Raw genomic sequence first — 22,176 nt, forward strand, 5'->3', positions numbered from 1 at the left:
AACGCAATCCCAAACCTACGCTCTTGTTACTGGTCGGTTGATACAATTTTACATATAAATAAAATTGGTGTAATAGACTTTGCAAGACATCTACCTATCTAGGTACCTACAAGTAAATAGGCTGGTGAAGTATCCGTACCATGTCATTACTTGTTCATCATGCCGCGTAGTTGCACTGCACTGCACCGCAGAGATCAAGAAGCTGATATTTGTCTGTATTTCTGTCTGTCCACGCATGGCATGCTTTGTTTCTGTTGTTTTCTTGTCCTACCTGGGGGGATAATTCATTCCACCCCTGCCCCGCCAACACCCCTCAAACCTCACGTCGACAAACTAAAACGTCCCAACTTAGCAAACCACCAAACCGCTCTTCACCCCCACCCCCTTACACACGTGCGGAATCCCAAGATGCGCTGGGATGTAACAACTTCCGACGCTGATGGGCAAAACAGCCACATCATTTTTGAGCCTGCCATGTTGGGGTCATGAGCAGCGGACCCTCCTCAATCCGAATTCGCACATTGTTTTGATCATTTTGGTTCTCGTTGATTCATCATCCCATAAGGGCCACGAATTTTGAGCTTTGGGGGTTGTCTCTTTTCCCTCCCCTCGGCTTAGCCGTCCTCCACCCGCACTTGCGTCGCGTCAGGGCCTCGTCATCACGATACGTCAACCTGCCGCGTTGAGAAGTCCGAAACTCGTAGCCAAATGGCCGGAGAGTGCGTAATTTCACAATAAAACGCCCGCGGCCTCTCTCTAACTAACCAGCAAGGTCCGATGCCCCGGTCCATACCCCAGTTGCTTGTCGTGTAAGAAAGACTAGCGCGTCCCCTTGCCTCTTCATTGCTCATCATCAGAGTGGCGCATGGGCAATGCCAAGACATTCAGCAAACCACGAATGGGACAACCAGGAATCCTAACTACTACGTGTAGGAAATATATCGCTCACTCTACGTGTCGTATCCCAAATGAGGTTGGAACATTTACCATCCAATCATTTGGCGGGGGGGGATTCCCCTTGTTTTGGTCTGGCGAAAGAAGACAGGTTCTCTTACACAACTCTGCTTCCTCACCGTCTGTTTGGTTGACTCGCTGGGAGCTAAGTAATTTGTTTAACAGCACACGCCTGTCATCTGCTTTCACTTACACGCGCCGCCCCTCGGCCGACCTTCGTTATCATTCTGATGGCGCTCTCAGCTTTGACAGAGCCAAGCATTTCCATTTCGACGTTGCTTCTGCTGCCGTAAGTCGTCCGTCGCCTGGTCGGTCCAACGAATCAACAAATTCCCCGACTAACTGCTTGCTCTGCCGTGCATGGCAGCCGGCAACTGCATGCTCAGCCATGTCTGTAGGCTCTATCTCTCATCGAAATGAACCGTGCATGTGCAAGTGCTACCTGATCATCGAGAAAAACGAAACGAAACCGGGAACCCAATTGAGGTCGTGGCCATATCAAGCATAATACCGTGACAGAACTCCGGTACTGGCCATTACTTAACAGCAGCTGCCACTGACTCTGGATTTCCAGAACGCCCTGATGCGATACTTTGGATTACCAGGAAACCATTATGGTTGAAGTAGAAACTTAGGTATTCTTAGCATACCTTCGCAGCACAGGATGGCAATTGTAGATTATCGATGCACGAGGATCAATTAATTGCCTTACTGCCAGACACGTTGCAGTCTCCACGAGGTAGAGAATGTCTCAAAGCCATAGGGCCCGCATTATGGGCCTTTCAACCTTCCATCCTCTCAATCCGTGAGGTAAATATTCCCTTTGACGTTCCCCATCTTCATCCTGCCTTCCGAAGAAATGATAGGTACCTGCTGGAGATGACCCCCAAACCGAAGGTGGCCCCGCCAGTCACGGAGGCCGGGACTCTGGACGCGGCGGGGAACCACGTTAAACACCTAAAAACAAAAGCCCCACCACAGCCCGGACCAAGCTCAAGCTTCTCTATTTTCCTCGCACCGAGCCACCGACCTCAACCCCCCCGGGCCGTAGATGAGCAAACACCTAGCGCAACCCTCGACGACGTCACTCAAGACGACCACCGACACCTCCTTGCGCTCAACACACGACCACAACAACAGTTGAGAGGGCATATTGGCTGATTTTGCCACAAGTCGGCCACTTGTGATATTTGTGTCGCCACTACGAGAACTCCCACGCACCAACACCCTCCTCCCCCCAATACACAGCACATTCGCACGCACGCAGGCGAACACGCGCAATGGCGGATAGAGGATCACACAGAGGCGGCGGTCGAGGAGGTGGCGGTGGAAGTGGCTACCGCGGACGTGGAGGCGGAGGAGGAGGACGCGGAGGTGGCGGCGGCGGCGACCGCGGAGGAGCCCAGGGGTCCGGCGGCGACCGTGAGAGGCCCAAGAAGGAGAATATTCTCGACCTGTCAAAGTACATGGACAAACAGATCACCGTCAAGTTCAACGGCGGGCGCGAAGGTTGGTTTCTTGTACCGTTCCTGGCAATGTGTCACCCAGGGGAGGGAGGAAACCTCGCTAACCTACAACGTGCGCAGTTACCGGCACACTCAAGGGATATGATGCCTTGATGAACCTAGTCTTGGACGAAGTCCAGGAGGTCATGAGAGGTAAACTTACCCACCAGATATCCGGGCGAAATTCAAATGCTGACACGTCTTCTGAACGAAACAGATGAGGAAGGAAACGAAACAACAAGATCCCTCGGCCTCGTCGTTGCCCGCGGAACTCTACTCGTTCTTGTCAGCCCTGTCGATGGCAGCGAACCCATAGCGAACCCCTTTGCGCAGCCTGATGAGGAATGATGTTTGCTCGGGAGGAGCCACAAGGACAACGGCTGGGGATGACTTCATGACATGGCTGGGGCGAAGAGGGGTGGCAATGCTGGTCTTTGGGCCTAGCGAGGAATAAAGAAGACGCTGAACAGTCTGCATGAAAGAACCAAAAAGGGGAAGCTGTGGCCTCTAGTATAAGGCACAACTGTGCTGGGACTTGCATCCGCAGCAACAGGACACTTCAGCGATAATGGCATGTCGACACTTACCAAAACACTCACTGGCTGAAATGAAGGGGCTCTGGTGCCGAACACGATGATGGCAAGAGGGTCTGATGTGCACCGTTCCAGAAAATGGACAAACCAACTCATCGATAAACATGCCTTATCACCAGCCAAGGGAACAAATGCATTGAAACTGGTTTCGTTACTCTTTTCTCCTCGCCACTATATCCTCCCCCGTGCTTCAGAGTGAAAGGGCCCCGCATCCAGCGAGGCCGACTATCGTCATTTCTATACTTCTTTGCATCGCTTTCCCAACGGAGTCGGTAGACTCTTATACGCTCGAATTTGCCAGTGCTCCCCATTTTGCGCTACTCGCCTGTTCATCCTCCACGCACAGCTCCAACCGTCCATCCAGAATCCAACACTGTAAACCAATGTTGAGGTCATCGCGCCCAAGCCCTGCGTGTCTCGTTGTTCATATCACCCCGAGGATCGAGCTCCCGATAACTAGAGTCATCTTTCTCGGGGAGTTGATGACAACGGTAATAATCGTAATCGGAACAAGAAACCCTCCGATTCCTCCAGCTCTAGTGAGAGGATCCCTGGAATCCTCGTGCCGTCGATTGCTTCCCTGCCTTGAGAAGTTCACCGAACGCGTTGCTGAGTTGCTTCTTCAGGTCCTTATAACTGACTACGAAGCTTGTCTGCTCATCCCGGCTTGTGAGGCAGATTCTGTCGTCACTACCAGCATCCAGTCTGTTCAAACACCGGATGATGTGGCCCATGTCCACCACAGGATTGCCATTTGCATCGACCTGGTGGAAGACATAGTCACGGAAGAGCTTCAGCATATATCGTTCGCCATTTTCTGACCATGCCCTGTCGCCATCAAACTCCTGTCTCTCGTTGACGGTACCAAGTTTGGCCATCAAGCGCACTAGCCGGCCATTCTCCAATTCTCGGAACAATTCTGACTTCACCGTGTCAGTCTCTTGCAGGCTAGCGTCCAGTGTGGCCACCATGTGAACAGCAATGCCTCGGACGAATTCCTCGATCCCCTTGGGTGTGGCGCCTGCTGGAGCTGGAGTCAAGAGCCACAGGACAGTATCAGTGAGCTCTTTAGAATACACCCGGCTCATCTGCTCCATGGATCCCTTCAGGTTGGTGAGCTGATTGGGCGGCGTATTAGTTGCCAGAGAAAGTATCAGCTTGCCAAATTGAATTAGATCTTCTTGTTGTAGCTCCTGGACCGGGCGACGAGCTTCAAAATGGACCACATCCAGGATAGAGCATGCACTAAGCCGAATGCGGTTCTTATCGGTGACTATCACCTTGCTCATATCGAGGCAGCGTGCAGCCAGGTTCAAGGTATGGATAGCCTTCAGTGCGTTCGCTAACTGCGATACGTAACCCCACAAGACGCTTTCCGCGATAGGGTTCTTCGCGTTGAAGCGGGTGCCATGAGTCGTGTTGGATTGGGCGAAGTGTACCTCCGCAAGTGTCTTGGATAGAGGGTGGTAGTCTTGAACGAAGAAGAGAGAGCTGTCGCCAAATGCCCGAGTGGTGAAGGCGTCGTGGATTGTAACCACGCCCCCGTTGTTGAGCTTCCGCCATTCTTTCACCGAGCGGATGGATTGCTCGTTGGTTAACCGGAAGCCTGATTTACGTCAGTTCGGTTCTAACCATGATTGATTGTGAAACCTACCCTCGAGTCGTCGGAGGCAGTAGGTTTTCCCGCTCTTTGACGACGTCGCCTTGTATACCCAGGTGGTGTATCCGAAAACGCTAGAGCTCTTTCGATGACTGGTATCAAGAGGAACGAGCGAGTAATAGTTATCAAGCGGAGGAAGCGTTGAGTCTGTATTGACATGAGCTTCAAGCGTCATCTCAATTCTCGTTCCAACTTACTCGGCATGACCTGTTGCAAGGCCTCCGACTTGCGTTGCATTTCCTCGCGAAGCTTTTCGGGTAGGAAAAAATCATGCACTTGTCTCTGGAATGGCAACAAGTCGTCTCTGTATGGTCCCACCGGAGCATACAGGTGGTATTGAAGCTACCTTCGATTAGTGTCGCCACATCTAATTCCCGGCTAGCGGACCTTACGGGCTGAAGGGGGGTGGCGTAGGCATTTTGATGTTGAAAGTATGCCGCGTTTGAGCCAGCAAGGCCAGTCGGGTCATCCGCATATGGGTTGAAGGGTGTGGCCGGCAAGGCCTGGCCAACGCTGGGCATGGTAAAGGGGTCATATGAGAGCCCCGTGTCTGAGGCGGCACCATTGGTGGTTATCTAGAAGGGTTTTTAGTCTACAGTACCATGGCTGGGCAAGGGGGTCTTGTTGTTCCTACCCCGGTACTCAGTTCAAAATTCGAAGGTGTGAATTCCCGAAAGGTTGCGGGGTTAAAAACGGTTGATGAAGCCTCACCCTCCGGAGCGGCAGCAGGGGTCGCAGCTATGAAAGTAAAATATTAGTATTTGAATTCCACTCATCCAAAGAATAGGTGATGGCATACAGCCTGCTCCCCTGGGAGTAAAGACAGCTGCGCTGGCTGCTTGTGAGGAAAATGTTGATTTCTTTGATGGGCCACCTAGCGCATTTGCGCTCGGTGATGCTGCAGACGACAGCCCGGCCGGGGTGAATGACGGTGAATCGACATTGAGTACCTTTCTCGCACTACGGGAGTACACGTGTCAGCCATACCCTTTAAAATTCCATAGTCCAGGTGCCGAGCTGTTTCGACGTTTGGGACTCCATGACTCTGGTATATGCGTCACATCCTCTGCGGCACTTGAACGCCCAGCGTTACAATGTCTCTCTCCGAGATTCGACTGATCTGACTACACTGAGAGAGCCAGTAACTCAAGATACGGATAGCTTTCGCTGTCCGAGACATCATTGAAGATATTGTGCTTCAGCAGAGACGGCGAAACGTATCCCTTTCGATCTTGTCGAGTGCACTATGGATATGATGCGGTGCCATGTATGGTTGCAACTACCAAGCGAAGAGGCTACGACATTCCTATCGCAGCTTCCTCCGAGGTCTCGCAACAGCAAATAAACTCCCACAATGCCGTGGAAGAGCATCGAGAAGGTAAAGGGTGGTGACACAGAGTTCCGGTTATTTGGAGCAGGAGACGGACATCGCGGTTCGAGAGAAGAAGAAAACGAAACAAGGCAGCGTAGAAGATGAATACCTACAAGTCAGACTGATTACTCTGGCCGCCGGGGCTATTCTGGACCGAGTTCGATCGGTTCTGGTCATGGTTAAAGGCACAGCCCGTATTCTCGTATCGGCAGTGCCCGTAGATGAGTACGTTTCGGCATAGTGTCTCCTTGTTTTCTGATGTAATTGATGATATGTCAGCTGTGGTGTCACGGCAAAGTGGCCGGAAAAGTGTATGGGCGCGTCCACTCGCCTCGAGTTTTGGGCTTTGGCGACCCAACTTGTCGACGAAGGTCGGACTGGGGGTATCGCGAGGTCGCCATGGTTAATAGGTTCGATGGAAAAGAAGTTTGCCGCCCTGGTCGACGCTACGACGTCTGCATAGAGTCAGCCAAATCCAGAGCCCATGGTCGAACTGTCGTCGAGGTCGTTTTCATGGCTAGGATGCGCGCGCGCTGGGTGAGGACGGGGAAGCGACCGGGCTGGTTTGAGCGGGGGAGGGAACAGAAGACAAAGGCGGGTACAGGAGAACACTGAAGGACTGGAGCTCGCGTGGGGCTGGCGCGAAGCCGGACGGGGGTCGATTTTTGGGCGGACGCACTTGATCCTTGCAGACATTTCCCATGGCTCGAACACTTTTGGTGGGGTATGTGTCTCGGTCATGGACACGCACGATGTCCGAACGGAGGTGATGGTGAGGTTGGCTGGTGATCAATCCGACAAGCTTAGCAAAGGTAGGATGATGTAAGGCGCAGTCGTTGGAATAGGGTACGGCGGTAAGGCAGGGTTAGATGTAGGCGCGCGAGCCGAGGCGAGGAGGATGTCTGCAGCCCACCGCAGATAAGAAGACGTAGGTGGTGGACAAGGGACCGGTGACAGCGACGGCGGAGAGCGGTGGTGTCGGTGGGAATGCGATGAGGTAAGGTGCCCCCCGTCCTTCCTGCAGAAGAGGTCGGGGCAAGCAGAGAAACGGATTTTGTTGGTGGTGTGCCGTCCTTGGTGGGAAATGAGCACCGGTAGGTCGATGGTAGAATCAACCCAGGACAGACGGCTTGACCCCTTGGCGGGATGATGACACACCGCCGTAACTTGAAGGCCACTAGAAGTCAATGCTCTCCGGTGCTGGACCTTCCTCGCAATGTGTCTGAAAGGTGCGCTGAAGCAGTGGACTGACTGGGTGCGAGTCCGGTTATCTCCCATTGTTCGAGCTGCTGTGCAATAACAACATTCAACTTGGCTGTTCCCTCATTAGATACATGGGGTCTGAATCATTGCCCTCACTTCTGGAAGGCTATATTCATCTAGCAGACCTTGATTGAACTATCTATTCGCATGCTCGTGTAAGGTATGCAAGTAGACCGAATCCCATGCTGATAAGCGATAAGCTTTTCAATAAGCTGCGGCCTTCCTAACACGGACCATTGTAGATATTCTGTACCTCAGGCCTCAACCATTAACGACAGGCAAGCAGGTACCCTCCTCACCTACCTTAGGTACCCTTCCACCAACCTGTCTTAGTACCATACATAGTCTATCTTACCCGGGCACCTCCACCCTGAAGCCGTGGACAAGTGTCGTCACTGGACACCCACCTGTTAGCTTCCATCAAAGCCCATTAGGGTAGGTATCCAGCCTTTCTTTTCCTATAGCCAAACACCTGCCAGACCCTTTGACCCTTTGACCAACCTGTCGACTTCCCGCCAATCTCCCAAACTTGATCCGTTCGAGCTGCTGTCCATCTTAACTTCTCAGGCGCAATTCCCGATACCAAGCCACTTGCTACCTGGCCCATAACCAGCCCGTTCCTCCTACATCTGAACTCTACCGCGACCTTTACTTGTTGGCTTGCTCAACCGCCTGACCCATGGACCGTTGAGCTCAGTATCACATTTGCAACCCATCGCAACATAACCTGTTGATACTTGGCCTTGCATCCACGGCTAGCCGTCAACATGGCGGAGAGCGGAGATCTGGACTTGGGGCAGCTGTCGACAAGTCAGCAAGAGGCTCTACAGCAGTATACTAGTGTCACAAATCAAGACCTCAAGGATGCAATACCATTACTGCAGCGATCGCAATGGAATGTCCAAGTAAGTTCTGCTATACGAACCTGCCGCACGTCTTTTGTCAGTCGCGCTGATCACCGTGTTCGTAGATCGCCATCGCCAAGTTTTTTGACGGCGAAGGTCCTGACCCAGTCGCAGAGGCCATGGCACAAGAGATTCCTCGCACGACAGCACGGCACGAGAACCTCCAAGAAAGCCTGCATGCCTCTGCAGGTCGACCGCAAGCTCCTCGAAGAGACCGTCCCGACCCCGCGCCGCGCATCGTTCCCCGGCCGAATATCGTCCACCGACCGCCTTTTCTGATAGGGCTGCTGTTGGCACCCTTCAGCATCGGATACAGTATTGCGTCCAAGATTTTCCGTACAGTCCTCTACCTAGTCAATTTCCTTCCGAGGCAGATTCGGCCACGGACCATTACAAGTGGGCCCGGGACTGGGCTTAGGAGCACCAACGGGCGCCGCATGTTGATGCCCCGGGATACTGCTGCGCGATTCAAGCGTGAATTTGAAGAAGAGTATGGAAATACGGTTCTACCGTGGTTCGAGGGGGGCATTGCCCAGGCCCAAGACCTGGCCAAAAAAGAGCTTAAGTTTCTGCTCGTCGTCCTCATGTCACCCGAGCACGACGACACAGAATCCTTTACAAGAGAGACTTTGTTGGCCCCGGACGTGGTCAGCTTCATCAACGACCCAGCGAACAACATCATTTTGTGGGGCGGCAACATTCTGGACTCGGAAGCATACCAGGTTGCCCAAGAATACAACTGCACGAAGTACCCGTTCTCGGCGATAGTATGCCTCACACCCAAGGAAGGAAGCACCAGAATGAGTATCATCAAGCGCCTAGCTGGGCCTATGCCAGCCTCTACATATCTTTCAGAGGCACAGGCCGCCCTCGACAAATATGCCCCGGACTTGGCAGGCGTTCGAGCTGAAAGAACAGCGCAGGAAGTGACGCGGAGCCTCAGGAACGAACAAGATTCTGCCTACGAACGCTCGCTTGCCAAGGACAGAGAGAGGGCACGGCAACGGCGTGAAGCAGAAAAGGCTGCGGCGGAGGCTGCGCGGAAAGCCGAGGAAGAGGCCGAGGCTGCCGCAAGACGCGGGGAACAGCGTGAGAAGTGGAAACGCTGGCGGGCTACGACAATGAAAGCCGAGCCGCCAGCGAGCAGCAAAGATGTTGTCCGGATTGCTTTGAAGATGCCCGAGTCATCTGGCGCCGGGAGAATTGTGCGCAGGTTCCAAAACGATACCACGATGGAATCACTCTATGCATTCGTGGAATGCTACGACGTGTTGACCGCACCTGAGGAGGTTACAGAAAAGGCGCCGGTGCAACCCGAAGACTACGAACACACATACCAGTTCCGTATCGCATCTGTAATGCCCAGGATTGTGTACGAGCCTAGCAAGGAGGAGACGATGGCACAGAAGATTGGGCGGTCAGGAAACCTAATTGTGGAGGACGTGTCGGCCGACGACGAGTCAGACGAAGGAGACGAGAACTTGTCTTAGACAATGCATGTGCATCACGGCACCCGATCAAGCGTATATAGTTTATGTCGGGTCGGGAAAACACATAATCGATAGCCGGCCGCGCCATACTGTTTGCGCATATATCCAGTGATCGATAACGAACTTGTAAATCAATGCCCGAATTTCGAAAGGTGATGATCAGCTGATCGCAGAGTACACGTGGACGCTGTGACCGAGAGGGTCCCGCGGGAAGCGCCTTGGCTAGCAAATGAGGTGAACAAGTTGGAGACGGAAAGAGGCAGCCTGGTGATGCAAGGACGCTAAACGTGGTGATTTGCGTGGCATTTGATGCCTGGTGCCTCGGTAGTCCGCAAAGTAACAAGATCAAAAGAAGACACGATCCGGCGGGTCCTGTGGCGCTGTGGTCGATGTACGTAAGCGGTGCGAGAGTAAGTGCTTGCGTGGAAGTGGGAGGCTGTGCAGATAGACAGAGAGACAGACAGACAGACGTACATGAATGACTAGTGTAAGTGCACTCAGCCGAAGAGAATGTGTTAAGGAGAACGGAATGAACGGCGCTGGTGGCACCGAGGGTTCAGGGACAAGAGTGGCATTGCCAGACTGTTGTTTGCCGAAAGAAAGAGCAAAAGAAGGATTCCAAGGACATGAAGTCGTCGATAACCAAGTATCAGTCGAGACAGACCAGTCAGAGCAAGCAGACCATGGCAGGACGGCCGTTCGATCTTGTGTAGAAGAGGACCCTGGATTATCGCATGAATCTCGCCTGACCCATTTACCCGCATGCGTCAAAACGGGGGTTGTCTCTGATTTATGCCACCCCGATATCGACGTAGTCGTTCTCCAGCAAAAGGAAGGGAAGTCCATCTACCAGACCAGCTCTGGAAGACTGCCAGCTGGCTGCGTTGCCCAAATGTATGGTAATGCAAGAACTGGTTGAAAGGAAATCTGCAGGAGGAACGTCGAACGAGATGCATTCCTGAAACCAAAGTGGGGGAGGCGTAAGAGCAGAATCTGGTGCGACGGTGAGCAAGAAAGTACCCTGGAACTTAACGCTGGTTGGTGTCACTTTCCTATCCTGGGCAGATGCGACAAGGGTGCCATTTGGTGTGTACAAAGTACAGTGTATGCGTATAAGTACTTAGGTATGTGTGTTACTATCATTAAGTAGTGCGTTTAGGGGGCAATTCATGTAGTTAAAAGTGGCTTATTTCTTCTATCTATAGTACTATAATCTATGTTCCTTAAATATTGCCTTGCTTAGTAGATTCTACTGCAAGTATCTGTATTTAGGAGCAAGGGTTAGATTAATAAGCAATATTATTCTAGAAAGCAGTATTAGTTAGCAATATCCTATGTAATATACCCCCTTAGGCGTTAGCGTAGGTTACTATACGCCTAGATATAAAAGAAAAATAGTTCTTTTAGTGTAAAAAGGCTAGTTATTATATAATTATAGGCTTCTAGTATTAGGTGTTCCTATTAGTAAGGCTACTTACTATAAGGTTAGCCTATACACTAGTAAATATTTACCTTAAGGCTAAATTTATAGTTACTTTTTTTTTTTTCTTTAATAACTATAATAATAATTATAAGTTATATTATTATTTTTATTATAATTAATCTTTAACTTATTATTTTTTATATTATTATACTACTTTATTTAATTATTAATTCTTTTTTTTTTTTAAATATCTTATAAAACTATTACTTTTAGTAAGGCTTATATATATACTTTTATAGCTACTATAGGCCTTAAGGCTATAGTAGTCTTATTACTATATAACTACTATAGTTACTATAAGTGTACTTTATCTTCTCTTAAGAAAAAGAGAAGACCTTTAGTAAGTCTATAAGGAAGTAAAAACCTTCTATAAATAAGTCTTATAAGTATTATTTTATTACTAGTTAATTAATTTTAGTACTAAAGAATAAGTATAACTTTTAAAAGTAATAATAAGTAGTCTCTCTAGAAACTAGCCTTCTTAACTTTAGTTAAAAGAAGCTAAGTAACTTAGGCCTAGATTTACCTTTAGCTAGTATATTACTACTTATTATTACTTAGTTATTTCTTAATTACTAACTTATTTTATAGATAATAAAGTAGTAGTAAAGTAGTTACTTTTTACCTTTATACTAATAATAAAGAGAACCTACTATTATCTCCTAAGGTTAAAGAGGATTTAGGTAGTAATAATAATACCTTTATAAAGGCACTAGAGTACTAGGAGAGTACAGTAAAAAGACCTACTATTATTAGCCTTTATAAGTATTACTTAAGGAGTACACTTATAGGTTAATCTAATAGTAAGTGTCTCTTAGGTCTTAGCCTTAAATATTACTAATATATTATATATTAGTATATATATATACTATTTACCCCTAAGGTTATTAGCCTAGCTAATACCTTCTTATATACTCTAAGTAATAAAAGGGCCTTATATAAAGTAAGTTACTTTTTATTTATATAATAGTTACTTTTACTTATATATCTTTATTTTAGGTAATTATAGCTATATAGTTATATATATAAATAGTTTTACCTTAAACCCTAAAGAAGTAAAAGGCTACTTTACTTATAATTATCTTTTTTAATAAAGATAAAGAGGAAGAGGATAAAGAAGAAGAGAAAGAAAAGGAGAAAGAGGAGGTATATAATAGAGTAGGTAGCCTTAAGGATCCCTTTATAGAGGCTATTACCCTAAGTGTTCCTTTAGCTTCCCTATTAGTCCTTATATATATTATAGTGTCTTTATTAGTGCTACTTATATATAGGTTAACCTTAATAGCTTTATTAGTAAGCTCCCTCTTATATAGGGGACTTACTTTATATTTTATTATCTCTTAGATAATTATATAGATACCTTCCTTTATTAATAATAGGCTTCTTAGCCCTTAGGCTATTTTTACTTTTTTAAAACGTTAGGCTCTTTAGCCTATAGGCTATTTTTTAATTTTTACTTTAGCTTAGGCCCCTTAGCCCTAGGCTATTATTTAATTTTAGAGAAGTTTTTACTTTTACTTTTCTTGTTATTTATTAATTAGGTCCTTATTTCTTTTTATCTTACTATATACTATATATCTTATAAGTTAAGGAGTACTCTAAAGTGCTTAAATTTAGCTTATAAGAGATTCTTAGTAAGTTTATTTACTAGTATTTTATTTATTAGTAGATATATAATATTAACTTTACTTTTATATAGACCTCTTATAGCTATATATTTTAAATATTAATATAGTAAAGTTATATTATAATTCTTTTTTTTCCTTTATAACTAAGTAAATTATCTATTAGTTATTATATTATACTACCTATATATTATCTTTTAATTTAAGGTAAATATTATAAAAGAGGTATTTTAAGTAATAAGCTCTTTAGTTATATAGTTAAGAGTAAGAAGCTTAGCTTTAGTTATTAATATTATAACTATTACTTAGTAAGTTACTTTTAATAGATTAGGCTACTAAAAGATATATAATATACCTTTAGGATAACTAGTAAGTAATTATATTATTAGTAAAAGAAGTATTACTTATATAGAGGAGTTATATACCTCCTAAGATACTAAAGTATATTAATAAATATAAGGTATAAAAAAGGTATTAAATATACTACTTTACTACTTAAATATAGTATATACTTAGGTTTATTAGGTACCTAGAAAGAGTAAGTAAATAAATACTATATTTAGCTAGATTATTATAGTAGTATATAGAATTAATCTAACTATCTCTTAAAATAGTTTTACTTTTACTAGTGTTACTGTCCCCTTGTTTTAGAGAAAGTCTATTATTAGTAGTAGTGTTATAAGAGAAATCCTGTCTATACACTTAAACTTTATAGCTATATTATAGATATATTAGTTATAGTAAAAGTATATCTTCTAGTTAGGTCTATTATATATAATATAAATACCTAGATACTACTTTACTTCTCTAAGGTTCTTTATTTTATATACTTTTTTAGCCTTATAATAATTACTTCTTTTACCTTCTTACTTTTTTTAGGTATATAATAAGAATATTATTAATATAAAAGAGTATATATATAGTATACTCCTTAGAAATAAAGAGACAAAGGTCTTCCTTTAATAATAAAGTCCTAGGCTTTTTAGTATCTTTATAAACTTCTTAAACTAAAGAAGAGGTATATTATATAACCTATATAAGGCTTATATAATAATACTACTTTTCTTTTTACTAATAACCTAGTAGTAGCTTATAGTATACTAGCTTTTTAATAAGTCTCTTTTAGTATTAAGAAATATATTAACTATATTAAGTTACTTAACTTTAAGGTTAAATTATATAGTAATAGCTATTACTATATAAAAGGTTTATACTATAAAGGTTACTATATATATCTAAAGAAAGAGGTTTTTTCTTATATATCTTCCCTTATAATAACTTATGCCTTACTATAGTTAAGATATTCTTCTAGATCTTATTATATATTTATACCTACTTTAATAAGAGAAGCCTTATTCCTAGTAGTAAATCTTGCTTATTAATTACCTTAAACACTTTAAGACACCTTAGTTCTATAATTTTATAGTCTATTACTTATTATAGTAGTTAATAAAGGTCTAGAGGTATCTTAATTAACTCTTTAGTATCTATAGTAGTCTTATAAGATTATTATAATAATATTACTTCTTATTTAATATTTATAGTATATAATAGGTTATTAGCTTATATATTACTATATTTACTATAGTATATAGTATATAGTGCCTATTACTTACTTTAGCTTTTGCTTTTTATTAATTATTTAAGAAGGTTATAAAGAAGCTCTTAGGGCTTAGTCTTTTCTTTAACTAAGGGACAAAAGAATACCCCCTTAGAGGTACTAGTAGATGCCTTACTCCTAGTCTATACTTTAGTATACTAAAGTTAACTATACTTTATATACTAAAGAGCGCCTTTATTATTAGCTTATTTTTATTTCTTAGCCTTACTTCTCTTAGATTAGATATTAGGTTAATATATAGCTATATATTAATTATATATCTTTACTATTTTAGAACACTAGTTATTATCTAGTAGTATAAAGGTTAAAAGACCTTTTTATATAAGGTTATAATCCTTCTTATACTATAGTACTTAGCCTTATTATATAATCTACTACTTAACTATTATTAAGTATTACACTAGTTAACTAATTTTAGAGGATAAGGTGTCTTAGTATTTAGATTACTAGGGCCTAGTGTTATCTTAGAGTCTATACCTCTTCTTTTCCTCTTATAGTAATACTTAGTTATATTACTTAATATCTTAAGTAATTACTTTAGTATTACTTAATAAAGGATTATTATTTATATTATAGTAACTATTATTTTAATACTATTATTATTACTTTTATTAACCTAAGTATATTTATTATTATATCTTACTTATAGTCTTTATTTTAATAATTTTAACTATACTTTTTACTTTTAACTTTACTATTATATTACTTTTTTTTTTTACTTTAAAAGAACTTTATTTATTAAAGCGTATATTATATATAATAATTACCTTATATAGTAAAGGTACCTAAATCCTATAAAGGTTATATATATTTTATATATATCCTACTAGGTATCTAATATACCCTTATAGTTTAACTTTAAATTATCTTTTCTAAATACCTTTCTTATAGTTACTTATTAATAAATAAGCTTAATATCTATATATATATATTTATCCTAGTAAAAAAAGATTATACTATAATACTACTATATACACTAGTGCCTACTAGTAAAAGTACTATCTAAACTAGGCCTCTTTTTCTTAATAAGTAAAGTCTAGTTATAATATAGAGAAGGCTTATATTATATATATAGATTACTATAAGTGCTACCTCTAGCTATAGTTTATAGGGTAGTCTAGAAGACAAGAGTATTTTACTATATAAGTAATAATTTTTTACTTTACTTTTTTTTACTGCCTATAGGCTTTTTATATTTAGTAGAAGAAGCTTTATATTTATCTTAAGCTTTACTATTTATCTTTTATACTCTATATCTCCTTTAATACTAATAACTAATATATTTTATCTTAGTAAATCTTATAAATATTAACCTTTTACTACTAAGTAACCTAAGTAATAAATCTATAGATAACTAAGAATATATTATTATAGTCTTTCTAGGAAGTATAACTCTAAAGAGCTAAGTAGTATACTTATTTCTTAAGTATATAAGCTACTTTAAGTAGTTAAATCTAGTTAAGAAGTTAAAGAGATCCTAAGAGATATAATAATATAATAAATTAATAGTCTTTAGAGGCTTACTTTAAAATTACTTTACTTATATAGGTAATAGTATAATACTTATATTTAATATAAGATAGTCCTTTAATTTTTACCCCTAAGTATTAACCTAGAGTATTATAAGTACTTTAGGCCTAGATGCCTACTCTAAAGGTACTAAAGGTAGGTATTATTACTATAGTCTACTAGTGTATTTATTAATAGTAAAATAAGTTATAAACACTTATATATTTACTAACAAGGCAAGGCTATAAGAATAAGGCTATATAATAGCCTAAGATAGAAAAAGAGAGGTTTATATTTAAAAAAGATAAGTTACCTTTATATACTAGCTTTTTATAGTTATATTCTTTTTAGGTTTCTAAAGTAAAGAGTATAGTTATATTCTTAATACTATACTTTGCCTTCCTAATTAGACCTTCTAAGGTAATATTAATATAAAATCTAGAATAAAGGCTATATTTTTTAGCCTAAGTCCTCTATACCTAGCCCTCTTATACTATTAAAGAGGTTCTTTATAATATATATACTATATCTTCTATAAGGTAAAATATTATACCTAATTTAATATAATAATTATTTATATTTATTTTATAAAAGCTAGGTTAAGAAGTAACTTATTATTTATAATATAAAGGCCTTTATAGTTATTAAGAATAGTGCTTTTACTAAAAGTATATAGGCTAATAATAAGGTTAAGAATACACTAAGAGTTAAAGAAAGTATAGCTAAGGTTTTACTAAATAAGTAAAGGTTAATAGTAACTATAATAAAGGTACTTATAGGTAAAAGAAGTTAAATCCCCTTTTTTTTACTTTTTTATACTTTACCCCTAAGGTTTAACTACTTTAGCTTTAAAAGCTCTATAATAATAGCCTTTACTACTTACTTACTTAGGTTAGCCTAAATAATCCTTAACTTACTAGAGAGTATATACTTAATATACTTATAGTTAATAGGTTTTATAGGTAGTTAGACCTCTTATAAAGCATTAAAGTACTACTTTTATCTTATAGTTTACTTTTCTTTATAAAGGTTATATATACCTTTGTTACTTTATAGGATTTTATAAGTATTATTATAGTAAATTACTTAGTAACTTACTATATTCTCTTAAGGTTATTTATTATCCCTTATATTATTTAGTCTTTATAAGGTTATTTAGCTTACTATTACCTAAGAGAAAGTAATTTACTACTTAATAGTATATAAGAAGGTCTTAATTAGAAGAGTGCCTTAGATCTTAAGGATACTATATACTTTAGCCTTTATTAAGTAGTATACTATTCTCTAAGCTAAGTAAATAAGTTATTTATTAATAAGGTATATATAAGAGTCTTATTATAATTATTATAGGCTATATTACTTACTATATTATAAAAAGAAGTATATTATTATTTAATCTCTAAAATAGTTATATAAAGAGTAAAGTTAATATTATTATTTAGTAATTATAGCTATATACCTTTTATAATCTCTTTTATAACTATAGTATTAACCTAGCTTAATAATAAGTTATTTACCTTTTACTATTTATATATCTTAGCTTAGTAAAGAATAAATTACTTATAGTAATAATTTATTTTTACTTTATTACTTTATTATTAATAGTAAGTACTACTAGCTAAATAAGCTCTTAGCCTTACTACCTTATTTACTAGCTAACTAAGAGGTTATTCTAGCTTATAAAGTTAGCTTTATATTACCTTTAGTATTTAGTGTTTTACTTTATAATATATTTAGCTAGCATAGGCGCTCCTAAGTGCTTAAGAGCTCCTTTTTACTATCTAGATTAATAAATTACTAGACTTTATATTAAGTAGTATAAAAGTAAAGCTTTATATACTATAAGAACTAATCTTTATATATAGTTAAAAGGCTATAAAGGTAAATATTAGTTAGTAGACTTACTATTACTTCTAAAGGTATTATAGGTGTAAAATAAAGTTAAAAAAAAGTATTAGTTTTAAGAAAAGTATTTCTAAGTGTATACTACTTTATAATAGTAGGGTTATTATTACTTATAAATTAAGTTAAAGCTAGGCTTATAACTATTATTAAGTAGTATATTTAGGGGTAATTTATATAGTTAAAAGTGGCTTATTTCTTTTATCTATAGTACTATAATCTATGTTCCTTAAATATTGCCTCACTTAGTGGATTCTGCCGCAAGTATCTGTATTCAGGAGCAAGGGTCAGATTAATAAGCGACGTCGTTCCGGAAAGCGGTGTCGGTCGGCAATATCCTGCGTGACAGTTACCTAACAGTACCTTACCTTACCTTGGGTAGGTAGGTAGGTAGGTAGGTAAGCGGTAGCTTAAACTACCGACTTTGTCTCAACCATCGTTTTTGCCTTTTGGCCGTCGTCACGCTTGCTGGGCAGCTTCGGAGAGGGCAGCAACAGGCTTCACCTCGGGCAGAAGCCTCAGCTGACGATACGCTGTCTGTTTTTCACATACCTACCTACCTACCTAGGTAGGTGCGCACAAATTCGGATTCTACACAACCCATGCAGATTGCACTGAGGGCAATACTGCGAGGCGCTCTGTTATACACTTATCAGCACCTATGTAAGGTAGCACACGGAGATTGTTTGCCAGGAACAACTACATACAAGCACTCTCGCTCGCTCGCTCACTCACCTCACCGACCTCTCGGACACTTACATCCCTCCCATGCCGTCTAATCAAACGACGCACCTCTCCAAATCCAGCTCCCGGCAACGGCGAGTGACCACGGCGCCTCATAGCAAGCATATACTTTCAAGGTACCAAACAGGCCCGTCGGCATCCGCAAAACTCGAGACTGCCGCTGCCGCTGCTGCCACTCAATACCTACCTAAGAGGTAGTCGCAGTCACTTCCGCTACGCACGTAAGGAGGCGCAGACAAACCCACCCGACCTTGACCCTTGCTGGCGCCGCCGTCAGCTTGACGCTACCTCCTCACGCGCACGCACTACGACGCAAACCCATACACGCTTGAAAAAGGACCCCGTGGACCGGCGCGGGACACTGGGCTGAAGATTAATTTAAGATAACCCCCCGTTCGTCTAGCCCGTCCCACCTTGCCTTACCTCCCTTTTTGCCAGCTTACCTCCGAGCGTCACCTCCAGCCTGCAGCTCGTAACAGGCCCTGCTTATTTTCTTTCTTCAAACTTCTGCCACACGCACTCGCGCCCTCCCGCATTGCTGCGATTCTGCTTCTGCACGAAACCTTGACACAGACATCCGTCATCGCCTGTCAACGTGGTCGTAGCGATAGCTTCCGCCGTCCTTTCCCATCGTCCGGTTCCTCGGCTTCGAACCGGTCGGCCCATCCCTTGCCCATCTGAGTGAGGGTCCTTGCATCCGATCCGTGCCCCGAATCCATTCCCCCCCACCTCGTTTGATTTCCACGCCTGTCCAGACCACGACCGCAAAGATGAAGGCCATGAAGGGGCTTAGCGTTAACCGCATGATGAGCACCTTCAAGAAGCGAACGACAAATAGTGAGTTGAGAGCGCTCTGCCTCTTGTCCTCTCCGGCATGGGCATCGCCGAGATAGTGCTGATTGACGTCTCTCTCCGCAAGCCTTCAGTGGACCCGGCGATGCGTCGGCGTCGTCGGACCCGCAGTACGAGACGCCCGAAGCTATCGCTACGCGCAGTGTGGTACGCAAAATCCCGTCCTTCCAAGCCCAATAGCCGTTGCTTACCTCGTCCTTAGAGACAATTCTGCGAATCCGGAGGCCCCAATGCTCAGGTAGGCTCGTCCTTGTCATATCCTCAAATCCTGTCAAGTCGCTTACTGACCGGTATTCCAGGGTGATGAAGTCCTCTACCTTCCGCCCATCGTCGATGCTGTCGAGTCTTCCCCTGTCGCCGCCGCTGAGTGTGCGCGTGTCATCCGTAAATACTTGGCCAAGGACAACCATGCCAAATCCTCGTGGCAGTACAATGCGATCATGCTCATCCGTATCCTGACTGACAACCCCGGCCCGACCTTCACGCGCAACATGGACAAGAAGTTCGCCGATACCGTCAAGGAGTTATACCGATCTACACGCGACCCCAGCGTCAGACAAATACTGTCGGAGACGCTGGATACCTTTGAGGCCACCAAAGCTGATGACCAAGGGCTTGGGGAGCTGATTTCCATGTGGAAGAAAGAGAAAGAGCGTAGTTACAAGCAATATGGCGTAAGAGTTCTTTCAAGCCAGTCTCCATCATTCATCCAGCTGACATGCCTCGCTAGAACCCAAGACAACCGACGACAGGACCCGAGCCTCGGACGATGAATGCTCCACCATTCAACCCCCACTCTCAGAACTACTTTGCCCGAAGCCATACCAACCGGACTTTGCCCGATCCTGTGGAGTTAGCGAGCAGACTGGAGGAAGCGAGGACGTCTGCTAAGCTTCTGTCTCAGGTTGTAGTTAACACGCCTCCCCAAGAAGTGATCGACAACGACTTAATCAAGGAGTTCTCCGACAGATGCCAGAGCGCCTCAAGAAGCATACAGATGTATATGGTGGCAGAGAACCCCTCCCCTGACAACGACACGATGGAACACCTAATCGACACGAACGAACAACTCCAGTCGGCACTCAACCAGCATCAGAGAGCAGTTCTTGGCGCCCGTAAGCAACTCGGCATCGGTCCACGGTCAGATAACGCAAGCCCCGTGAGTACTCAGACGGCTGAACACCAGCACCCGAACCGTCCGCTAGACTGGCACCAGGCGCAGTCGTCGTCCTCTAGTTCGACCCCGGCTCCTCCTATACCAACCAGGCTAGCTGAAGGCAACGGCAAGGGGAAAGCATTGGAGTCGTTCGCGCCGCCTCCCGGCCCTCCGCCAAAAGTGCAACAGCAATACTCCGTGGAAGATCAGGATCCGTTCAGAGATCCCCAGCAGGAAGATAGGTACTCTTCCTCGAGCAGACCTGGAGGATCCGGTAGTGCGGCGGGGATTTATGCTGAGGAGCCGCGACTGGCTTTGGAACCCCACCACCCGGGCTTCAACTCCACCCCAAGCTATCTGGGACGGCAGGACAGTGCTCTGGGTAAGATTACAATGCATGGTGCTGACGCTGCCACCACGCCTGCTCCCCTGAGTGGTAATCCTATTCAGAGCAGCAATTTCAGGAATCGCGCCGAGACACTCCACGAAGACTCGGACGACGACCTTTATGAATCGACCCCCAAAAGCTCCAAGAAAAAGAATCAGGGTACAGGTATTGATTTCTATTGTGGGCTCAATGGAGGGCTGGGTCATGTTATGCTTTTTTGTCGCATGTTAATCAGGCGTGTCAATCATCATCAAGTTCTATAGTGATTGATTCTCAGCCTTAATCGGCAGGGATGGACGTCTGTCTGTAATGCGATTGCAGATTAAGAGAGATTCGCCAACTCAAGGAGCAGAGTTAGAATCTTTGGGTATAGGCATCAGCAAAGCACGGCGTCTGGCTAGGGAAACCTAAATGAAATCGGACTGTTTATCTTCACCTTGTTCTGCCATTTTCCCTCTTCTTCTTGTTTAGGTCTTTTTCGAATCTTATCATTTTACTTTTGGGTTCTGATATTGTATATCTTCATCTACTTGGCATATATATTTGGCAGGTGACGGGTTGTGTACCCCTCGCGATGAATTCCCAACCAGTATTCTTCTGCATGCTTCATCATGACGGTGCCACGCCCTTTCCGCAACACATACAAAGAATCGGGGGCATTGGTATGCTTTTAGCTTTAGATCGGCAAGTCGCTACCGCTCGGGAACTGGTGCGGTCAGGTATTGTGTCTTGTAAGGAAAGAAGCAATCGTGCTTCTCAGAATAGGCAGTGGGCTCATTGGGGAGAGAGGGGGCGGAGGAGAATGCTGTTGCTGGCTAGGTAATGATCCAGACCCAGCCACTTGGTTCCTCGTTCTTGGCACTCCTTGCTGATGATTGAAGCTCTTGCTTAGTCTTTGGGGGGTCTATCTCTATGTTGTCTTTCTGGTCTATGTCTTCCTCGAAAGCCGTTGCCCCTTTAGTGACCTGTGGTCGACAGGTTTATGAGACCCTGTGTCATACTTGCCTGATTCCGGCCGCTGGCTTACCCTTCTGACTTAGCTTGTCATCTGATGTTTGTTTGAAAGGGAAATGTTCATCGTATTCTTGAGTACTGTGATATGCAGGACTTGGCAGACATGCGACCTAGGAGCGGGAAGGGAGGACTATGCGTAC

General features: G+C 43.1%; 8 protein-coding genes across 8 annotated transcripts; 5 read left to right on the plus strand and 3 right to left on the minus strand.

Moving 5' to 3' along the window:
- Positions 1-607: 607 nt before the first annotated feature.
- On the plus strand, positions 608-1,550 carry LY79DRAFT_309321 (uncharacterized protein). Its single transcript, XM_060552326.1, has 4 exons — positions 608-719; positions 773-809; positions 1,120-1,243; positions 1,322-1,550. The coding sequence occupies exons 2-4, from the start codon at positions 778-780 to the stop codon at positions 1,460-1,462; spliced, it is 297 nt and encodes a 98-aa protein (XP_060411358.1). The 5' UTR covers positions 608-719; positions 773-777; the 3' UTR covers positions 1,463-1,550.
- LY79DRAFT_309268 (uncharacterized protein) lies at positions 1,496-2,398 on the plus strand. Its single transcript, XM_060552325.1, has one exon. It carries the CDS (start codon positions 1,639-1,641, stop codon positions 2,113-2,115), a length of 477 nt encoding a protein of 158 aa, XP_060411359.1. The 5' UTR covers positions 1,496-1,638; the 3' UTR covers positions 2,116-2,398.
- LY79DRAFT_561869 (uncharacterized protein) lies at positions 1,931-3,191 on the plus strand. The gene is made up of 3 exons (XM_060558432.1): positions 1,931-2,463; positions 2,541-2,612; positions 2,677-3,191. The coding sequence occupies exons 1-3, from the start codon at positions 2,235-2,237 to the stop codon at positions 2,805-2,807; spliced, it is 432 nt and encodes a 143-aa protein (XP_060411360.1). The 5' UTR covers positions 1,931-2,234; the 3' UTR covers positions 2,808-3,191.
- Positions 3,192-3,588: 397 nt separating this feature from the next.
- LY79DRAFT_671890 (uncharacterized protein) lies at positions 3,589-5,233 on the minus strand (the record flags this gene model as incomplete). Its single annotated transcript, XM_060563985.1, has 4 exons — positions 3,589-4,658; positions 4,707-4,859; positions 4,910-5,054; positions 5,105-5,233. The coding sequence occupies 4 exons, from the start codon at positions 5,231-5,233 to the stop codon at positions 3,589-3,591; spliced, it is 1,497 nt and encodes a 498-aa protein (XP_060411361.1).
- Positions 5,234-5,408: 175 nt separating this feature from the next.
- On the minus strand, positions 5,409-6,791 carry LY79DRAFT_309365 (uncharacterized protein). The gene is made up of 5 exons (XM_060552327.1): positions 6,764-6,791; positions 6,416-6,539; positions 6,198-6,339; positions 5,512-5,662; positions 5,409-5,450 (listed from the first exon to the last, which is right to left on the minus strand). The coding sequence occupies exons 2-4, from the start codon at positions 6,483-6,485 to the stop codon at positions 5,587-5,589; spliced, it is 288 nt and encodes a 95-aa protein (XP_060411362.1). The 5' UTR covers positions 6,486-6,539; positions 6,764-6,791; the 3' UTR covers positions 5,409-5,450; positions 5,512-5,586.
- Positions 6,792-8,114: 1,323 nt separating this feature from the next.
- On the plus strand, positions 8,115-9,742 carry LY79DRAFT_671891 (UBX domain-containing protein; the record flags this gene model as incomplete). The annotated part of the gene is made up of 2 exons (XM_060563986.1): positions 8,115-8,252; positions 8,318-9,742. The coding sequence occupies 2 exons, from the start codon at positions 8,115-8,117 to the stop codon at positions 9,740-9,742; spliced, it is 1,563 nt and encodes a 520-aa protein (XP_060411363.1).
- Positions 9,743-9,914: 172 nt separating this feature from the next.
- On the minus strand, positions 9,915-10,831 carry LY79DRAFT_309457 (uncharacterized protein). The gene has a single exon (XM_060552328.1). It carries the CDS (start codon positions 10,586-10,588, stop codon positions 10,088-10,090), a length of 501 nt encoding a protein of 166 aa, XP_060411364.1. The 5' UTR covers positions 10,589-10,831; the 3' UTR covers positions 9,915-10,087.
- Positions 10,832-19,396: 8,565 nt separating this feature from the next.
- Positions 19,397-21,285, plus strand: LY79DRAFT_520929 (GAT domain-containing protein; the record flags this gene model as incomplete). Its single annotated transcript, XM_060555291.1, has 5 exons — positions 19,397-19,463; positions 19,546-19,625; positions 19,681-19,716; positions 19,778-20,152; positions 20,209-21,285. The coding sequence occupies 5 exons, from the start codon at positions 19,397-19,399 to the stop codon at positions 21,283-21,285; spliced, it is 1,635 nt and encodes a 544-aa protein (XP_060411365.1).
- Between the last annotated feature and the right edge of the window lie 891 nt (positions 21,286-22,176).

This window comes from Colletotrichum navitas, assembly GCF_030913465.1.
Source record: "Colletotrichum navitas strain CBS 125086 chromosome Unknown LY79scaffold_56, whole genome shotgun sequence".
In the NCBI taxonomy this organism is placed as follows: domain Eukaryota; kingdom Fungi; phylum Ascomycota; class Sordariomycetes; order Glomerellales; family Glomerellaceae; genus Colletotrichum; species Colletotrichum navitas.